Genomic DNA, 20,487 nt, shown 5'->3' with positions numbered 1-20,487 from the left:
ACAACCTCACGAGAGTCCCTGAGCCAAAACTGCTCAGCTAAGCTGTTCCTGACTTACGGAAACTATGAGATGATAAGTGTTTCACTTTTTTTTTTTTTTCCTGAGACGGAGTCTCATTCTGTCCCCCAGGCTGGAGTGCAGTGGCGCAATCTCAGCTCACCGCAACCTCCACCTCCCTGATTCAAGCAATTCTCCTGCCTCAGCCTCCTGAGTAGCTGGGATTACAGGCGGGTGTCACCATGCCCAGCTAATTTTTGTATTTTTAGTAGAGACTGGGTTTTCACAATGTTGACCAGGCTGGTCTCGAACTCCTGACCTCATGATCCGCCTGCCTTGGCCTCCCAAAGTGCTGGGATTACAGGCTTGAGCCACTGCGCCCAGCCCTGTTTCACTCTTTTTTTTTAAACTGCTAAGATTTGAGGTAATTTGTTACATGGCAATAAATAACTAGCAATTACAATATTACATTTATGGTGTGTGGCGGTAAGGACTTTAAAAAAATGTGACAAGACAGTTTCACTAGCAACAAATAGATATGCAACTCAATGTAAAAGCTGCTCTGCATACCCATTAAAATGAGCAAATAACATAAAACCCACTCTTAGTATGGCTTTCAGGAGACATGCCTGCTGGTGGCACTTTAACATGATTCAATTTTTCCGAAGTACAAGTTGGTAAATGTGACAAAAGCTATAAAACTGCAGCTGGGAAAATAGCCAAGAAATAAAAGAACCTCGTAATTATTTTTACAATATATTTGTCTTCTTGCTGCTATTGTAATTTGAGAAAAAAAGATATATCAGTACTACAGTATTTGTAATAGTGAGAAATGACTCAACGTCAAAGAGTAAAGAAATAGCTAAACAAACTACAATATATTAATTAAGGTAGACCTGGCTATAAAAAATGTAAAAAAGGAAAATTATTTTAATATATGGGATATGCTGTTATATAAAATAGTAGAAGCTAAAATAAAATATGCATGCTGATTAGACTTATGCAATCAAAAGTTAAAAGGGAATATATGGGATTGGAAATGATTAAAATCTATTACTTATTAGGTTATATCTTCTGAGAATATGTTTGAATTGCTAAAAAAAAGATTTATTGAAAAGTAAAACTACACCAATCTTCATCTTCAGACAATACTTTAACTAAAAGATCTGTATGACCAGGAAAAAAAAAAATGTATATTTTAGATTTCTATGTTTCCTTCCCTAGCCTTATGTTAAATAAAGTAGTTCTAATATAGTCTCTCCTTAGCGTTAAGAATAGTAAAAGTACCGGTAGATCTAGCCCCTTTTATGATGCAATCAAGCATAGTAAACATTCCTAAATCATAACTGGCCCACACCTGTCTCAGTGTCTCCTTTGCCCCATAAACAAACAGAAAAACTGCAGGTGAGAGATGGTTGGTCACAGCTGGGAGTTCCCTCTTGTCTTCCTGCTAGGGGTGGGAACAGGCAACCAGTTTCCTGGAGGAGGAGCCACCTGCCTGAAAAGTCATGCACCTAGAACACTGGGCAAAGAAACTGGTTAAAAACAAAAGAAAATTTATGACTTCAAGTCAAATGAATGCTAATAATAATTTTTAAAATAATTTAAAACTTAACTCATTTAGGACCTTGCTCATAGACTGCAGAGAAGGGAAATGGCATTGAAGCAAAAGCCTGGCCTACAAATAATTTCTCAACTGCTCCACTTTTAGTCATCTAAAGACCTAAACTTTATCCGGAACTTGGTATAGAATTCCAGTTCAAAAGGAAAAAAATAGTGATATATCAAACAATAAAATAGGTTGGCAATTATGTACAATATGATTTTGGTTTTGTCATAAGTTTTGAAAGTGTGTATATACAACAAAATATTATCAGTGATTGCTCAAGGTAGCGAAATTAGCGACAGATTTTTTCTTCTTTTTATCTGTGTTATTGATTTTTCTTTACAATGAACATGTATTATTTGTATAAATATAAAATTCTTCAAGATGCAAAAATAGACGTAAAATTTATAAAAGCACAACCTTTATCAACTGACTTTAGTTTTGTGCATCTAAAATGCAATAAGCACAAAGCACTTAAGAATCTTTCATTGTTTTTTGAGACACATAAATTACTTGTGTTTAGTGCTAAGTATATTTCATTGTAGTTTTTAAATTTTCTTACAACTGTTCATCATGTAAAACGTGAGAAATTCCTTTCAACTCGAATAATTTGTTCATCAAAATAATCCATTTCCTAAACCTACCAGATAATGGCAGTATTTATGTGGTATCTTCTCACAACAAAAAATACTTATTTACTTCTCCCCGTATTAGCTTTCTATTTCCTTTTAGGAACACCGATAGTCCATAACTTCGATCATAAGCCAGTATCTAAATGCTGTGGCTTTCAATTTATAAGGAATAAGGATTATCTTTTACTCAATTCAAGTGAATAAAGACATAAGGAGTTTTGAACCTGAGAAAGTACCTCACAAAAACCTCCAAAACTGGATTTGAGTCAGAAATGTACCACAATAACAGGGAAAACATTAAACAGGGCAGCCTGAAGAGCCCTGCCTGTGTCCAGAATGCTGAGATCACCAGGTGATACTACTCCACCTGCTCTGCCATTCTGCTTCTCCAGATGGCCTTGAGGAAGCTTTTAGTAGGAAAACACCTAGACCCAAGAGACCACAAGAAGGTGTGACACATACAAGCATATAAGGTTATGCTCAGGCGACACCTCATACAACTTCTGCATGCAGATGTTTTTGTCTTTGCCCCATGTCCAGGGGATTAATCCTTTTCCCTTCTCAAAGAATCACAGGCTGTTCGCAGGATTAGGAATTTTAGTGGTCTCAGAGTTAGCGGCCACATGCAGATGATTTCCTTTACTAAAAATCTGAGAGACATCTTAAATAAACACATCTTATGGTATAAGAATATAGCTACAATTCTTTATTATCTATGCTACAGTATATGTGTGTGTTTGGAGGCGGGGGTGCGTGGGTGGGTAGAATGGAATGATATAAAATATCAATAACACTTGATATGGTTTGGCTCTGTGTCCCCACATAAATTTCATCTCGAATTGTAATCCCCATGTGTCGGAGGAGGGGGCCTGATGGGAGGTGATTGAATCATGGGGGTCGACTTCCCGGTTGCTGTTTTCATGGTAGTGAGTTCTCACCAGATCTGATGGTTTAAAAGTGTGTGGCACTTCCTCTCTCTCCCTCACTCCTGCTCTACCATGGTTAAGATGTGCTTGCTTCCCCTTTGCCTTCCACCATGATTTTAAGTTTCCTGAGGCCTCCCAGCCATGCTTCCTACACAGCCTGCAGAACTGTGAATTGATTAAATCTCTTTTATTCATAAATTACCCAGTCTCAGGTAGTTCTTTATAGCACTGTGAGAACAGACTAATACAACACTGATGATTAAAACCTCAAATAATTCAAAGATTCTAACATGTAGCAAGTAAACTTGAGTTTCAACCCCTTTGTCAGTTCCTGATTGAATTTTACAATTAGCTAATAAGAACAAAGATCAGAAAATGCTCGTGTAAGATCATCCATATTAGATACACTGCTCCTGAAAGATATGTGTAAACCTAAAATTTGAAGAGTAGTTCTAGGACTCAGCTTTCCCAAGAATTTATGACGGGTATCAGGAATCTTGCCCAAGAAATCCAGGGCAATATTTTGTGATCTTTCCATAATGCATGGAAAGAGGCTCCACAGGTAGGTTAATTACATATTTCTATGAAACATTACTTAGTTAATATGCCCCCTAGGAGTCCAAAGTTAAAGTCATTATTGTGAGACTATATGGCCTACAGATCAAGCAAAATCAGCCTTCTGTTATCCCCCACCCCACATTTGCAGCTACTCATTAGTAATATTGTGTATTTTAGTGCTGTCTGTCCTGAAGATCCGAAGCTGATTTGATACTATTGGTATGTTTTTCTCTTTCCTCCTCTCTCCTTTCCCCAGAAAAATCAAGGTTCACAGAGGTTTTATATTTGCCATATAACCTATTAGGGTCAAACTAGGTGGAAAACTAAGAACATCCACTTAACAACATGCAAACACTGTAAAGGCATGGCTATTCCTGTGGCCCATTCCAGGAAGAAAAATCCATGTGACTCTCCCTAGACCATTAGTGCAGGCAAAGCTGTCAGCACAGAATACTCATTTTGCTCACTTTTAAAAGTCGGTTTTAATCAGAAACTCTGAATACTGTACTTTGATCTGAACACTCTTATGCGATTCACTAAGTCTTGAGAAGTTCTCAGTCCTCAAATAACTAAGAAAATTGGACTATTTCTGGCCCATTAGCAGGGTCATAGAATGAAATCCTTGTCTTACCCCTACCATGACTGGCCCATTCTCTTAGGCAGTGAGACCCATTGTGGGATGGTGGCATGTCACTTGGTTCACAATATTTATGTCCCTGAAGTGTTTTCCTAGTTGACACCAAAGGACAAGAATTCACTAGAAGCTAATTGTATTTTGGGACATAAATAGCAAAAACCTTCAAATCCTGTAAGATTAATAATTGTAGTTTTTGAAAAAGCGATGGCACAGAAATACCTGTTAGTAGGTGCTAAATTTGGGAATGTTCGCTGTTCTAAAAAGAACAGGAGACAAGGAAAGGAAAAAAGGAAAGAAAGAAAGAAAAAGAGAGTACATGGAAGAACTAGACTGTTTCAAAACAGTCCTGGCTTTGGCCCCAATGGGCATTTGAAAAATATTTCTCCTTACTTCTCTTGGTATTTTCTTTTTAAATTGAGAACTAATTTACATACAGTAAGGCCTTTACAAAACACACAAGTCTTAAAAGTAGAAAAGAGAGGGCATCATCAGGCTGCACAGACCAGATGCTGAAGTGCTGAGCACGAAATGGCAGTAGTGGCCACAGCAACCAGGGCAGCATGAGGAGCACTGGGCTCCTGCAGCCTACCCCAAGGGAGGTGCATTCCTGCCAGCCTCCAGTGGCCTTCACCATGTGCTGGCACCCGCTGTGCACCAGTCCACTCATCCAAGCTGTCGCCAAGGAGCTCTTCCTGGGCAAAATTGAGAAGGAAGCACAACAAAGGTTCTTGCCCACAGCTCTCCCCCTCCCTCTGCCTACTGACCCCCACTGGTGCTTCCCTGTGTGGCCCTGCATGTTGTGTGCCTGTCCTCTTGGGAACTGTGGGCAACAAATTATCTTTTCAGTTGTACAATACTTGTTTCCTGACCTGTTGGCCTTATTATATCTCAAATTTTATGTCAACCCACAATATTTAGACCAGCATGAATGACAAGACACTTTGGACACTTAAGAGTGAACAAATGAAGAACATACGAACTATGCACCTTTTCCCAATGTTCTTCACAAGTTTTGTACGTTAAAGCATAAGAGTTTCTTTCAAGTGATGGGGAAGGCTAGTGGCTATTGGGTGGGATCCACTGAAGGCAAAGACTACACTGTGATGATGGAGCCCAGCATTCAGTACCAGGCCATGGTATCATCAAATTTTTCTTCTAACAAGGACTAGATGTGGTCTGCCTCATATCACACGGACACCATGAGCTCTGTCTTTCAGGAGTCCTGGTGATGAGAGAGCAGCTCCTAGTATGGCCTTCATGTCCTCCTGACCAGTGTTGATCCATAGGTGTTCCATGACGTAGTCTAGTATAGGCCTCTCCCTGTGGTCAGAAATAGGTTTATGAAGCTCTCTGGAAATGAAGAGTGAAGAGTGGGATTTTGTACAATTGTTCACATAGTATCAGCTTCCTCAGCGCCACAAAATCTGCCTGATAAATGTCAGGCCCTTGTTACTGTGGTGTAAAGAATGACTTTCCAGCTCTACATGTCCACTGGGGTCCATCATATGTTTGGCCATGGAAGAGTTCAGGACCGCATAAGAGGGACTCCCACCGAAGGTGCCCAGCTTCTGGCCTACAGTGAACCTGGTATCAAATCCAAAGTCTGTTATTTTTATGTTGTGATGGACCACAAGGAAATTCTTGGGCTTCAGGTCCCTATGGATATCCCCCTTTTGTTGGTGGTACTAGAGGGCTGATACTATCTGCTGGAATTTGCTTCAGGCCTCTTCCGCCTTCATATAGCCCAACTCCAGGATGTAGTCGACCAGCTTTGTTCTGCTGGCGTACTCCATGGCTAAGAACAAAGTGTCTGTGGTGTCGAAAGGGCTTGATGACCTTGGGGTGACCCCATGGAATAGACTCTAGAGGAAGGAGGAGTTCTGCTGCCCAGTGAGAAGGTACTTGGTGAACTTCATTCACCCTGGTGAAGCTGTCCTGGCTGATGATCTCGAGGAGCCTATAATGATCAGTAAGGGTCTCCTCATCAGCAGAGATGGTCGTAAGGCCCTGCCACATGGTAGGTAACCTTCTAGCTACAAATCCTAATTAGGAATGCTAACCAAGAATGCTACCTATAAAAACGTTGCTAACTGTGAAAACGAAAGAGCATAGCTGGAGTTGCTCTGCAGACTTTTGTGTGTGACCTATGGGTCACTTCAGTGCCAGTGACCAAGTGCCCGGCCAATTTCACCTGGTCTGTAGCTGGGTGCTGGATAACGGCACCAGGAACCACCTCTGCTGACCTCTTGGCTCTGTTTACTTCCCTCTATGTTGGTGTCATTCTTGGGTGGGCTTTCCCTTCAAGGTGACAAGATGGCACCAACCACTCCAGCAACCTGACAGAAAGAGAGCTTCTCTTCCTCCAGGGTTCCAACCCGGAAGTCTGACCTTTGGCACCCGATTGGTTACTTGCCCAGACCTCAGCCAATCACTATGGCTGAAGAGAATGGGCTCTGCTGATTGGCCAGGTCGAGGTCATGTGGCCTCTATCTCCAAGGGAACTTGGGAGCTGCTCACCTGCTTCCAGTAGGAGATGGTGTGACACCTAAGAGAGCAGGTTTAGGGACGAGCCTCAGTCCTGTTCATTTCCTGGATATGCCTGCTCATGTCCTCCCATGCCACTGTCTTCTATGTACACGAGAACCCATGGCAGCACTTTATCCCCTCTCCTGCCGCCTCCTTCACAGGCCCCATTTCAGGCATAATACAAAGGCACAGGGCTTCCTGCTTGAAGGTAGGATTTGGGGTTCACTCCCAGCTTCAAGGACTGCTGCTGTGTCCTGTTGTAATTAGCCAGTCAGTGATCACCTACCATGTGCCAAACCCTTCTAGGTGCTGATCCAAGGATCAACAGGACTGATGACATTGCTGTCCTCAAGGAGCTGACACTGCAGCGTGAGTGGACAAATTCAGAGGACAAATTCCGATCAGTGTTCCCTCTTCCAGCACACATTCACTGAGGTCCTACTGCATGTTCCAGACATGGAAGCACGGCAGGGAGTGGAGCAGGCAGAGGTCTCCATTCTTATGGGATGATAGTCTAGAGGGGAGACAGAGAAAACAAAAGTAAAACATAAGCAAAGCTAATTAACCTGAGCCCAGATCACCAATCTGTTGAATTCAGCAAATTGTATTCCAGTGATTCAATATGGAAACAGAGGCCCTAGCTAAGCGGTGGCTCATTCTTGGAGACCAGCTCAGATGTCACCTTCTTTATGAGGCCCTGCTGGATCCTTACCACTCTCCCAGGCCCTTTTGCCTTACTTGGGACCCCTCAGTGCTGTGATCACACTTTGAAGTCCTCTCAAGCCTGTGAGTTGTGTGAGGACGCTGAGGTAGATGCAGAAAGGGGCTCAGAATGTGATGATGAGTAAAGTCTGAATAAACGAAAGGATCAACCCCCATCCCACCCCACCCCCCCAAAAAAAAGTAGAAAATAGGAGTCAAGCTTGGTAGCTAGAGATCAGGAAGTGTTATTTTCACATCATGAAGGAAGAATAGTCAGATCAATGCTTTTTAATCCAACTCAGTGACTTCATCATGACCAAATTTAGCAGAAATTTGAGAAAGTTTACTGCATGGTTCCATTTAGATTTTTCCAATTCATGAGTGATAGTAGCATTACACACACACACCCACACACACACACACACCTCACCTCTCCATAAGCCTGATTCCTTCAGAGCTCTGTCTGAGTTTCAGTTCCGGGCAACATCAGAGCTTCTAATTTGACTGGTATTAGTTTATGTGACTTCAATTGGACATAATTCTGTTTAATGACATAATAGCTAATGATTATTACACACAAGAGGTAGTTAAATAGTCTTTTTCACTTGAAATGAGAAACCCAGACATCTTTCTTGTGTAGAAGCATAATGAAAATTATTTAGCTTTATCAATAAATTTTTATCAGCACCTTTTTAATCAACTAGATTTCTTTGCTTTCTGCATAGATGGAAATTTAAGTGAACTGTAGACTTTGAATGGTGTTAAAAATAATAATACCAAATGTTTACTGAGGATCTACTATGTGCCAGGCATTTTCTATGAACTTTGTACAGGTATAAATTCATTTTATCCTCTCAGAAAACCCATTTTCTATTGCTATTATTTCCATCTTACAAATGACAAAACTAAGAAGTTGAAGGTCTTGTCCAAATCAGAACAGGAGCCAGGCAACCCAGCTTCATTGCCATGAGCTTAAGTACTTACATTATCCAACCTTTCATTAAACATTTTAAATTTGTTTTGATGTTGACAAACCCAAGTGCACACAGCAGCACTGCTATGCAAAAGAGCTTGTACAGAGATTGAATTCACACTCTGGATTCAGTGCCACCATGAACCTAGATGGTCATGACAGGAATAAGTAATTTAATTACAAAACCAGGCCAGACATGATGGCTCACCCCTGTAATCCAGCACTTTAGGATGCCGAGGCAGGCGGATCTCTTGAGGCCAGGAGTTTGAAACCAGTCTGATGAACATGGCAAAGCCCCATCTCTACTAAAAATACAAAAATTAGGCTGGGCATAATGGCTCATGCCTGTAATCCCAGCACTTTGGGAGGCCGAGGTGGGTGAATCACCTGAGGTCAGGAGTTTGAGATCAGCCTGGCCAACATGGTGAAACCCTACTAAAAATACTAAAATTAGGGCTGGGTGTGGTGGCTCACACCTGTAATCCTAGCACTTTGGGAGGTTGAGGCGGGTGGATCACCAGAGGTCAGGAGTTGGAGACCAGCCTGGCCAACATGGTGAAACCCTGTCTCTACTAAAAATACAAAAAATTAGCTGGGCCTGTAATCCCAGCTACTCGGAAGGCTGAGGCAGGAGAATCATTTGAACCTGGGAGGCGGAGGTTGCAGTGAGCCTGGGCAACAAAAGCAAAACTCCGTCTCAAAAAACAAAAAACAAAAACAAACAAACAAAAAACCTAAAATTAGTTGGATGTGGTGGCACACGCCTGTAATCCCAGCTAATCCAGAGGCTGAGACAGGCAAATAGCTTGAACCTGGGTGGTGGAGGTTGCAGTGAGCCAAGATTGCACTCCAGCCTGGGCGACAGAGCAAGACTCTGTCTCCAAAAAAAAAAAAAAAATAGCCAGGTGTCGTGGCTCACGCCTGTAATCCCAGTTATTAAGGGGGCTGAGGCATGAGAATTGCTTGAACTCGGAAGGTGGAAGTTGCAGTGAGTTGAAATCATGCCACTGCACTCCAGCCTGGGCAACAGAGCGAGACTTTGCCAAAAACAAACAAAAAAAAATGGACAAAACCAGGGTATTTTGAGGGTGAGAGGAAATGGAGTAACTCTTTTACATCTTACCTAATACTTAATTCTTATCAACTAAATCAGCCCCACCAACAAAGTTTTTTTTCCTCACTGTATACATCCAATTCAATGGATAACACCTTATCCAGCTTATTGAGTCAACATTCCTGATATTCCCAATATGAAACTAAGCTATTATAATAGTTTCACTGATCTCTGCTTCTAGTTCATCTCCTTTACTGCAGCAAGAAGAATCTTTGTTTCACCCCAGCTTATATGTCACTCTCCTGCATTAAACCTTCAATGGCTTCCTATTGCCTGGATCAGTGGCTCTCAGATTTATACAGGAACTTAATGTGGTGATAGTTGCATAAGTGTGATTATACTAAAAATCATTGAATTGTACATTTAAAATTGTAAAGTTATTTTTTAAAATGTATAGGGGGAGCTGGGCATGAAGGCTCATATCTGTAATTCCAGCACTTTGGGACACTGAGGCTGGAGGATTGCTTAAGCTCAGGAGTTCACGACCAGCCTGGGCAACATAGTGAGACCTCATCTCTACAAAAAAATAAAAAAATTAGCTGGGTGTGGTGGTGTGCACCTATAGTTCCCGCTACTCCAGAAGCTGAGGTGGGAGGATGGCTTGAGTCCGGGAGGTCAAGACTGCAGTGAGCTGAGATTGCATCATTGCACTCCAGCCTGGGTGACAGTGGGAGACCTTGTCTCAACAACAACAAAAAAGATGTACGGGGTGCCAGGTGTGGTGGCTCACACATGTAATCGCAGTGCTTTGGGAAGCTGAGGCCAGGAGTTTGAGACCCAGCCTGGGCAACATAGCCTGGGTAACAGAGAGACCTTGTCTCTAAAAATAAAAAAAATAAAATAAAATAAAATAAAATAAAAATAGCTGAGTCTGATGGTGTATACCTATAGTCCCAGCTACTAAAGAGGCTGAGGTGGGAGGATCTCTTGAACCCAGGAGTTTGAAGTTACAGTGAGCTACGATGGCAACACTGCAGTCTAGCCTGGGTGACCAAGTGAGACCCTGCCTCAAAACCCAAAATATATAGAGGAATCAAGGCATCTGGAATTCATAGCATGCTATGTGTAACACACTGAAATATTGAACTATAAGCAATTTTACTATCATAAAATAAGACTACAGTATATATACTTAATATCTGCAGTATATTTATTACATTAGAATTCACTATTTTATGACTACAACAAAGAGTGTCGAGCACCTTTTGCATCCATCACTGAAGCGAGAGTGGCCAAAGTGAAATTCAATGCTTTTGTGACTTCTGACCAAAGCAAGAACTGCAAAAGGCATTTCAATACACTTTCACACATTTTCAAGAAGACTATGTCTTCCCCTCTTTCCAAAGAGCTAAGACAGAAGTACGATGTTTGATCCATGACCATCCGGAAGGATGATGAAGTTCAGACTGTGCAAGGACATTATTAAAGGTCAGCAAATTGGCAACGTACTCAAGGTTTACAGGAAGAACGATGTCATCTACATTGAATGGGTGCAACAGCAAAAGGCTAATGGTACAATTGTCCATGTAGGCATTCACCCCAGCAAAGTGGTTATCACTAGGCTAAAAGTGGACAAAGACCATAAAAAGATCCATGAACAGAAAGCCAAATCTTGCCAAGTAGGAAAGAAAAAGGGCAAATACAAGAAAGAAACAATTGAGAAGATATGGGAATAAATGAATCTATAAACAAACTTTCATACAACTGCTAAAATGAAAAAAAAGTGTTGAGCTAAGCTTATCAACAATTTCTAATGTTTGTTTTTAAAACGAAATTGCCATTGGTTAAATTACTTTGTTGCTTACCACTATGTGCTAGCAAATAGGCATTAACAACACTGAAGACCTAAGAAAAATGCGAAAGAGGAACTTTAAGCACATTTAATCTAATACTTTGATATACTTTTGTCTTCAAATTAAGACTTCAGGAAAACACCTGGATTTGGAATAACACTAAGTTTTTCTGGGAGGAGTTTTCCCAATCCTTGGCTTCCTAGAAAATGCCTGTATTTCCTGAGGTCAAAAAGACCCTTCTTTCAACCTAGTCCTAAATGACCTTTCCAGCTTCATCTCTTTCTGCACTGCCTCACTTCTGCCACACTGTCTGGCTCAGTATCCCCAAACCACTCTGTGGTTTTGGTCATGTCCCTTCCTCTCCTGGGATATTCTTCCAGAACTCTTTTCTGCACTTCACCCTTCAAAGCTCATCTAACTTCCTTTTTTCCTCCTGACTTCCCCAATCCAGAAAAGCATAATCAGAGCAGGAAATAGGTATATTCTACTAAATGTTGTATTTCCAGCATAACCGAAGAGACTGGCACATGGAAAATGCTTCACAAACATCCCCTTCTCTGAATTCTCAGAGTCTTGACACACACACATATCTGTGCATGTACTATGCTAGAAGCAATTTTTAGTGACCCAATCCTCACATCTCCTTCCCCAGTAGACTATGAGCTCTTGAAGGCAGGAATTATGTCTTTGTCACATAGCAGATGCTCCATAAATATCTGGAAATCTAGATGAACTGAAAACATATTCACTAATCTCCAGATGTTCAAAATCTTCAGGAATATTGAGACATACAATTTACTTGAATACTATGTGGCAAAAATTATAAATGATGTATGTACACAGTATTATAAGAATTCTGATGAGGGAGCTATACAGCTTCCAGCTTGGAGGTGTTTGTCCTGGAATCTTCATATAGGCTGTGACATTTGAGCTATCCTTTGAGGAATAAGATTACCAGGAAAGTAGCAAAAAGGGTTTTCTAAGTAAAAGAAATTCAGCACAAGACAGAAACTGAGAGGTTAGGGCCACCAGCATCCCAGTGGGTCTGATGTAGCTTAAGTTTGGGGTTCATGGCAGGGAGTGGCTGGCAGAAAGCTCGGAAAGTATGCTAGTCCTGGCAGCCCTCCTGGCCTGGACTTTACAACATGACTAAGAGGGTGTCAGGATCAGATCTGTGTTTTAATCAGCTCTCTACACCCTCTTCTCCCCTGACTCCTCCCCAACATAGCATATTGACCATGTAAAAGAGTTGATCAGAGGCAGGTATGAGGGACATGATGAATCATCATAAGAATCAACTTGAGACTTACGATTGTGTTCTAACCAGTGAACAATCAGCCAACACTAGTGCTATGTAAATCACACACTGAAGCAGAAGTCAAGAATGTGGTAGAACTAACACAGCTGGTTTCTTGGGAAAGTTAGCATCATTCAATTAAAAGATTCCTGGCCTCTATGAAGCCCTCCCTGATTTTCCCAGCCAGAAAGGATCTCTCTCTCTCTCTCTCTGTTTCTCTTTCTCTCTCCCTGTTTCTCTTTCTCTCCCTCTGTTTCTTTCTCTTTCTCTCCCTCTGTTTCTTTCTCTTTCTCTGTTTCTCTTTCTCTCCCTCTGTTTCTTTCTCTTTCTCTCTGTTTCTCTTTCTCTGTCTCTGTTTCTCTTTCTCTCCCTCTGTTTCTTTCTCTCCCTCTGTTTCTCTTTCTCTCTCTCTGTTTCTCTTTCTCTCTCTCTGTTTCTCTTTCTCTCCCTCTGTTTCTTTCTCTTTCTCTCCCTCTCCCTCTCTCTATCTCTCTTTCTCTGCTGAAACAAGTGCTCTCTCCAGAGCATGTATTTTGTACTTAGGACACTTTTGAAAATTTTTTCTTGCATTGCTGCTGTTTGTCCTCATTTCTGTTACCATCTTTCTTTTCTCTTTGCCTCATTTTACAAGCTTATTTTCTGATATAATGCAGCTTTAAAAGACATCATGGGAGCAAGATAGGGTACAGGTCAGGCACAGTGGCTCATGCGTATAATCCCAACACTCTGGGAATATTGAAACATACAACTTATCACTTTAGGTCAGGAGTTCGAGACCAGCCTGGCCAACATGGTAAAATCCCATCTCTACTAAACATACAAAAATTAGCCAGCAGTGGTGGTGGCTGCCTGTAATCCCAGCTACATATGAGGCTGAGGCAGAAGAATTGCTTGAACCTGGGAGGCGAAGGTTGCAGTGAGCCAGTATCACACCACTGCATTCCAGCCTGGGCAACTTCCAGCCTCAACTATTTTTGAGACTCTGTCTCAAAAAAAAAAAAAAAAAAAAAACAAGGATACGATGTAAAGCAATCAATAATAAATATTGTCAGATCTTAAATTTCAAGACAGGAGGGGTCATCTCCCACTCACCTTTATAAATCCCACAGCACTACACAAAATACATCTGTTGAATAAATTGATGTAGTAATAACAATATGATAAAGTAAAAACATTCATTGGATTTTTTAGAAAGCTGACATTTTTTTCTTGAAATATCACTAGCTTACTAGTAGTTTACAATTTTTACTAGTTTACTAGAGTATTTGCATAGATGTCTATTATGTATTCTTTTAATTTTTTATCTCTTCAAACTGTGTCCCATCTGTGGTTGCCATTTTTCTTGCTTTGATTTGACAAAGTTTCATCTCTTATATAGATCTTTAGGGAAAAAATCTCTTAGATTTATTTATTATGCTTATTTTTCTAGTAGAAGAGATATATTTATTTCAGCAAAATTATAAAGTAAAAAATCAAAGAAACAATAATATTTGGCACTCGCTGAGACATAATTTTGTAAAGAAGAAAACAGTAATCAGCATAAGTAGAATAAATTATAAAGATCTATTGATCTTTTAGTGGGAGCAAATAACCAGAAGAAACACAAAAAGACTTAAAATACAGCATCATTGCCACATCTCATGAAAACATTCCCATAAAAAATTAACAATTTCCACTTGAACATGTATTTCAGCCCTCTTTGAACTTATTCTGAAATCTTGATGTTCTGCTGACGTTTATAGACTAGCCATTCTGTCACTCCATGATCTCACAAGTTATCAGTCCCTTCAAAAGCAATTAAAAAGGAGCACTTCATGTTAGATATAGAGTACTTAAAGGCTAATATTTAATCTTAATTGGCAACAAGTTTAGTGCAAATAAAATTATATTTAGCAGCTTAGATAGTCCTGGTAAGGATGCATTCTCTTAACCCTTACTGTTTCCCCAGAGTGAAATCATTTCTCTCTTTTTATGAGTACAAACGTTGGCCATTCAAATCTACTGAAAACTAGTAATGATAATTCTGTTTGTTACACAGGGAGTTTCCATGAAAGATGGTTTCAGTCACTATGCAAATGAGCCATATGGTTTTTACATTTGGAAAGTTCCCTTCGGGTTGATACAAAAAAGCAGGGCCTGAATGACAGTCATTCCTCTTGGGAATGGAGTCCAAGTCATAACTGGATCTTACCCAACTGCTTCTCTGATCAGTGAGAAGACCCGAAGGAGGCATTAATCATTTTACCCATTAACCACCATGCATGGGATTCAAAAGAAGACTTGAGAACAGGGCTGAGGAATCCCTCAAATCAAACTCTGCTCTCCAGTAATAATTTTATTTCACTGATTTAAATGCCAAAAAAAGAAAAATAAAGCCATCTGATTTCAAACCTGGTGCTTCCCACTGTCAGCCAAGATTTATTCTTCAAATGAACAGAAGCCAGAGAGCTACTAGCCAGAGAAGATTCTGCGTGTGCTTCGTCAATTCCTCGAATTGCTTCTCTTTTTGTTAGACATCTGTTCCCTCTCTAGCCAAGGCCTGGGACTCCTGCTTCAGGAAACAATATGGCTTACTGTGCCCAGATCCATGGTGGCAAGGGAAGAGGAAGAATGCCTCCTAGATATCAAGCACCTGGCCCTGCCCCTTGTCTAGGTTTCTCCAGTCAAGGACTTCAGCTTTCAAAAAGCTTGGATGACCCTCTTGAGGTCCAGGATGTAGTGACATAAGATCCAGGGAGGTCAACGCCATCTCACTCGACCATCCTCTTTACCAACTCTCAGCAGCTTTTCTATTCCCCCTGAATTCTCTCACTGAGTAGAGTGAGGGAGTGCTGCCTGCGTGTTGGACAGAGAGACCCACCTCAGTCACTATACTCTTCTCTTTCCCTTGGACTGTGGAATTTCTCATACTGGTTGGCCAATTTCCACTTGTTGTGCTGACTTTTGAGTAGTGCAGCGAAGGAAGTTTTTCGGGTGACACTTCTAGATATTTCCTTGCTCTTGGCCTTTCTGGTGGGGGAAGAACTTCCAACTAAGGGATAGACAGGGAAAATGGGCTTGCCCTGAGGGGCTCCCAACAGCTGCCATATTTCCCCAGAGGTATTACTGGTTAGATACTGCCATGGCTTCTTCCCACTGCTGTCCCTGATATTTACCCGAGAAGCCAACCTTTGCACTAGCAATTTGATGACACCCTGGTGGCCGTGAATGGCTGCAAGGTGCAGCGGGGTATATCCACAACTGGACCTCACGTTTACATCAAGGACAATCCCTGCCTTCTTTGCTCCAGACACCAAGTCCTGAAGGGCCCTGAGGTCACCATGTTTGGCTATCCAGTGCAAGGCAGTGTACCCAGTCAAAAAGTCTTTGTGCAAGGCCAGTTGAGGGTCCTCCCAGAACAAAGTCCACACCTGAATCCAGGAGCCACTGGCAAGCTTCACAATCCACTCATGCTCCCTGGCATCTAGAGGAACCAGGGATGATTTGTGCTCAAAAGTTCTGTGGGGGGCCAAGGCTGCAGGCCCCCCCACACTGGGGGCCCACAAGCTGTGTTGCCAACCCCGCTCAGCCACAACAGCCCTAACCTCTGCAAGTTTTGGTGATAAAGCTGCATCAACCCTTGGGCTGGGTGCTGTTCCTGCCTTGGAGGGCTTCCTGGATCGAGGTGGGCGCCGACTTCTTTTCAGCAAGCCCTCATCAAGATACTCCTCATCAGAGGAGGACAATTTGGCCCTCCCTGCCAGAGAGCTCCTCCTGAGGGACCTCCTTAACTTAGGAACTGGCCAAGGCAAAGGCTCCAGGGGGTGGCCTGCAACGCCATTAGCCCCTGCAGGGACCTGCTGAGAGATGTGACCATCCCCTCTGTTTCTGAGGCCCTGAGGGCTCCGGCGGGGGCTGCCCTCCTTCCGAGATACAGAAAGGCCCCCAGCTGTATTCCTGAGCTTCCCCCGATCTGGGGTTCCCAAGACAACCTGCAGCCCCTCTTCAGAAGCCCCGGGGGAGTCTTTGGGCCCACTGCTGCTCTCCTCACTGCCATGACTCTCCTGGTCCACAAAGTCATCCAGATCTTGGAGGGACAGCTGACAACGAATGCTGCGAAAGACAGTCAATGAAGGGTTCCCCGCCCAGGATTCCCAGGACTCGTCCGGAACAACAGGAAAGAGAGAGTGCGAGGAAAGACGGGGGTCTGGCGGCTCTGAGTTAGGCTCCGTGGAGCCGGGTTCCAAGGGCAGCTGGAGGAAGTTGTCTGGCAGCAGCGACCAGGCGCGGATAGGGCCCTGATCACGGGCCTCGGGCACCTGCGGGTGCCTGGCCACCCACTCTCGAGTGCGCTGCTGCTGCTGCTGCTGCAGGGTCGAATAATGCAGGGAGCTAGGGGTCAGCAGCTCCGGCCGGTCTCCACGGGGAGCGGGGCCGGGCAGGAGAGCAGGCGGGGAAGCCCTGCTCGTCGCAGCCTCGACGGTGGCGGGAGGCGAGCAAGGCGTTGCAGGCACAGGCGCGGGCTCAGCCAGCGCGCCTTCTTCCCGCTCCCTGGAAGCCCCGCGGTCATCCTGGGCAGGCAGAGCCCGTGCGGGCTTCTCCTCGGCGGTGGCGGAGTGCGGGAGTGCGCCGAGCTCTCCCGGGAGCCCAGCCAGGTTGTTCTGGAGGCACTCCCAGCAGCAGCGGCCCTGCGTCTCCGCCGCTGCGCACCTTGCTCTCGCCTGGGCCCCTGCCGCTGCAGCTGCGGGCACCGGCGCCCTCTGTCCGGGACTGCCCTTCGATCCGCCGCCTTTCCCGGGCGCCCCGTGGGAGCCGCTGGCCGGGAGTCCATTGCAAGCTGCGTCGGCGGCTCTGGCTGCTGCACCTGCTGGCTCCTCCTCCGGCTCCTTCTCGCGCCGCCGCCGCCTGGGCTGCTGCTGGGGCGGCTCCCCCCCGCGCGCGCCTCGCGGGGAGGAGGGCGCAGCTACCCCTGCACTGGAGGCGACCGCGGGCGGCTCGCGGGGTCGCTGCAGCCCCTCCTCCCCCAAAAGGTCCCTGTACCTCCTCTTGAGCACCACGTACTTGGTGCCGTCGGGGTCCTGGCGCACTGCGGCGACCGAGTTGACGAAGCCCTTGAAGAGCTCGCGGCGGTGCTGGTGCTGGCTGGGGGACGCGTCGGGGTCTCGGAGAAAGCTCTTGAAGTGGCTCAGCAAGGCAGCGTTGGTCACGCGGCCCCCAGCCTGGCACAGAAAGTCCAGTAGTGCCTCCTGGCTCAGCTCTCGGGCCATCGCTGCCTTGTCCTCCGCCCCCGAGGTGTCTGCGTCTCGCCCTCCCGGGGCTCTCCCCAGCCAGAGGAAACCCTGGCCGAGCGAGTGTCACCTGCGCCCGGGGCGGCACTAGCCGCCCCCATCAGCCGCGGAGGCCAGCGCTGCCCGCAGCCCGTGAGCGCGTCAGGAGGGCCGTGGGTCCCCTGCGGGTGGCCCCAGGGCTGAGTCCCCGCGGCAGTCTGGGTGAGAGAGGGCGGTTCCCAGACCTCCCCTGCGCGACTCTAGCCTCTCGCAACGAGTCTCCACAGCGAAAGTTCCCGGGATAGGGCCGAGTCGGTTTCACCTGCGCCCTGGCGGCGCCTCCTCCCTGGCTCTGGGGGAAGGGCCAGGCCCGCCTCCTCGTGTCCCTCCGCCCCCTGAGGTCTCCCCCACCCCACGCCACCCAACCCAGAAGAGTCAGGCGGGAGAGCCAGCCGGTAGGTGAGGTTGGCGGCGAACGGAGCCGGCAGCGAACTGCTCTGCGGCCGGGGAAGTGGAAGGCAGGTAGGCGACCGGCCGTTCCTCTAAGTCTCCGCCACGCAGGAAACAAAAGCGATAGAAGGTCCGTTCCTGTCCTCCGGTGCTTTGATGAGTTCAGGCTGAAGCCGATGGGGGAAGAGGAGAAGCTGCAAGTTAACAGGCAATCTGAGTTATCTTTCTTTATTAACGCTGTAGAGAAGTATTTCAGATTTCTCGAGGCTGTATTGCGGTCCGCAAAACTCACTTTGCATCCAAACTAAATTTTTCTTAATATAGAAATACTTTCTGGGCCGCTTCTCCGGCGCCCCCTCGAAGGAGTCCAAATACATCCAAGTCTATACCGAAAAGAGAAATCACTCTGAAAATTACTACTGGGCAATATTGGTTTGGGCCTTTTTCCTTCATACTTGTCTCACATTAAGGTGCTGGAAAAAAAAAAAAAAATCACTTTGATAGCTTCTTGCCCCCGGCGGCTAAAATGAACTAGGAATTATGTCTCGCCAGTTAAGGTATTTGATGTGTAGCATTAGTCTGCTTTTATTTACTCTAAAATTTGTGAACAGCAGAGATTTGTACAGTGTTTTGTGTTGGCTTGGTGAAGTCCTTCCTTTCAGAATGTAAGGTTCAAAATGCAGACTAGAGCTGTCTTTAACAGCACCTTTTCCCCCAACAGCTGGGATCCCTCTTCCTTTTTCTCTCTCCACATGTTGACCCTTTTGTCTTTGATGTGAGATCCTGGATGTCCCTCACTATTCCTTATCAGTCCTGTTAACATGCCTGAGATAGTTTTCACTGTCATTATCTCTTTACCTGTTTTAGTTCCAAGCCTTCTCTCATTCTTTTCTTTAACTTGGCCTTCCCATTTCTTTCTGTTACCTTGTTTACCTTCAGCCTCTACTGACAGGAAATATTTCCATTTCTCAGATCTTCTCATGTCCCCTGTATTTCCCATTCAAAAACCTCGATTTTCTCCTTCCCTGTAATTTGCCTCTCTTTGTTCATAGACTCTTCTCATCTTTTCGCTTTTCCTTTTGCTCTTCTATTTCTGATTATTCATAGTTCCTATACTTCTCGCCAAGAGAGAGTATTGAAAGTATGTGTGTCGGCCCTACAACTGTTGACGAAGACATGTTTTAGCGTGGACCAATCTTAGTGACTGCCCTGTAGACCACATTAACTGAGCTTGATTTTAAATCCCCAAAAATACCCTAGTACTTTTCCAGGAATGAATCTTTGGCTTTACCTTATCTAGGTCAGAAAAAAAGAACTGGAAACATTTTTGTCTATTTTTGGCATTTTCTAGGATCCAAACCCAATACTGGGTTGAGAGAGGTATAGTGGTTTTCACTGATGTCTCTACATAACATCAAGCCTTTAGGATAGTTTTTAAAATTAAGGTTTTGTATTACATTTCAGTTTTCTTTTGAATTTATTGGTTGGTATAGAGTCTTGCTGGGACTGAGTAAGGTGAGTCCATACCTAAGGCAGGAGGAAGACCAAATGGAAGACTCAAGTGGATATTTTAGAATGGCAAGTGGAAAGAATCCCTCTTTGCTACTTTTTAAAACATCTGGTTACAAAATAAGGGGCTAACTGCAAAAGAGAGCCATAATATGGACTGAGGTTCTGACTCAAAGGAAATAAAAAGACTAGAGTGAAAGAAAGTGGAAGGCCAGGTGAGAGGAGAGTATAAAGCATCTGGTTGTGGAAATCAGATTTTTAGTTGAGGGTGGAATTAATAGGACTGGAGCCAAAAAGAAGAAAAAAAAATCTGATTGCTTTAGATTTCAGATTCCCAGGTACTTTGGTGTCCAGACCTTCTCCTCTTTCTCTCTCTTGTCCCGGGATAAAGGGGTGGTTAATCAGACAGCTCTTTACGTTATCTCAGGGAGCATTTTCCTGCCTCCTGCATATACAGTTCATTATTTCCAAAAATATTTATGAAGCTCCTACATTACCCTGACACTGTTGGAAATGGGTAT

At 44.1% G+C, this 20,487-nt stretch overlaps 1 protein-coding gene, 1 long non-coding RNA gene and 1 pseudogene across 2 annotated transcripts; 1 reads left to right on the top strand and 2 right to left on the bottom strand.

Moving 5' to 3' along the window:
- Positions 1-5,338: 5,338 nt before the first annotated feature.
- On the bottom strand, positions 5,339-6,864 carry LOC129492222 (uncharacterized). Its single transcript, XR_008660766.2, has 2 exons — positions 6,548-6,864; positions 5,339-6,313 (listed from the first exon to the last, which is right to left on the bottom strand). It is a non-coding gene; the product is annotated as an uncharacterized lncRNA (long non-coding RNA).
- A 305-nt stretch (positions 6,865-7,169) lies between these two features.
- On the top strand, positions 7,170-11,347 carry LOC129491611 (large ribosomal subunit protein uL24-like; annotated as a pseudogene).
- Positions 11,348-14,305: 2,958 nt separating this feature from the next.
- Positions 14,306-18,521, bottom strand: SOWAHB (sosondowah ankyrin repeat domain family member B). Its single transcript, XM_055296208.2, has one exon. The coding sequence runs from the start codon at positions 18,005-18,007 to the stop codon at positions 15,623-15,625; it is 2,385 nt and encodes a 794-aa protein (XP_055152183.2). The 5' UTR covers positions 18,008-18,521; the 3' UTR covers positions 14,306-15,622.
- Between the last annotated feature and the right edge of the window lie 1,966 nt (positions 18,522-20,487).

This window comes from Symphalangus syndactylus, chromosome 10 (assembly GCF_028878055.3).
Source record: "Symphalangus syndactylus isolate Jambi chromosome 10, NHGRI_mSymSyn1-v2.1_pri, whole genome shotgun sequence".
NCBI lineage: Eukaryota > Metazoa > Chordata > Mammalia > Primates > Hylobatidae > Symphalangus > Symphalangus syndactylus.
This window is presented reverse-complemented; position numbering and strand designations above follow the sequence as displayed.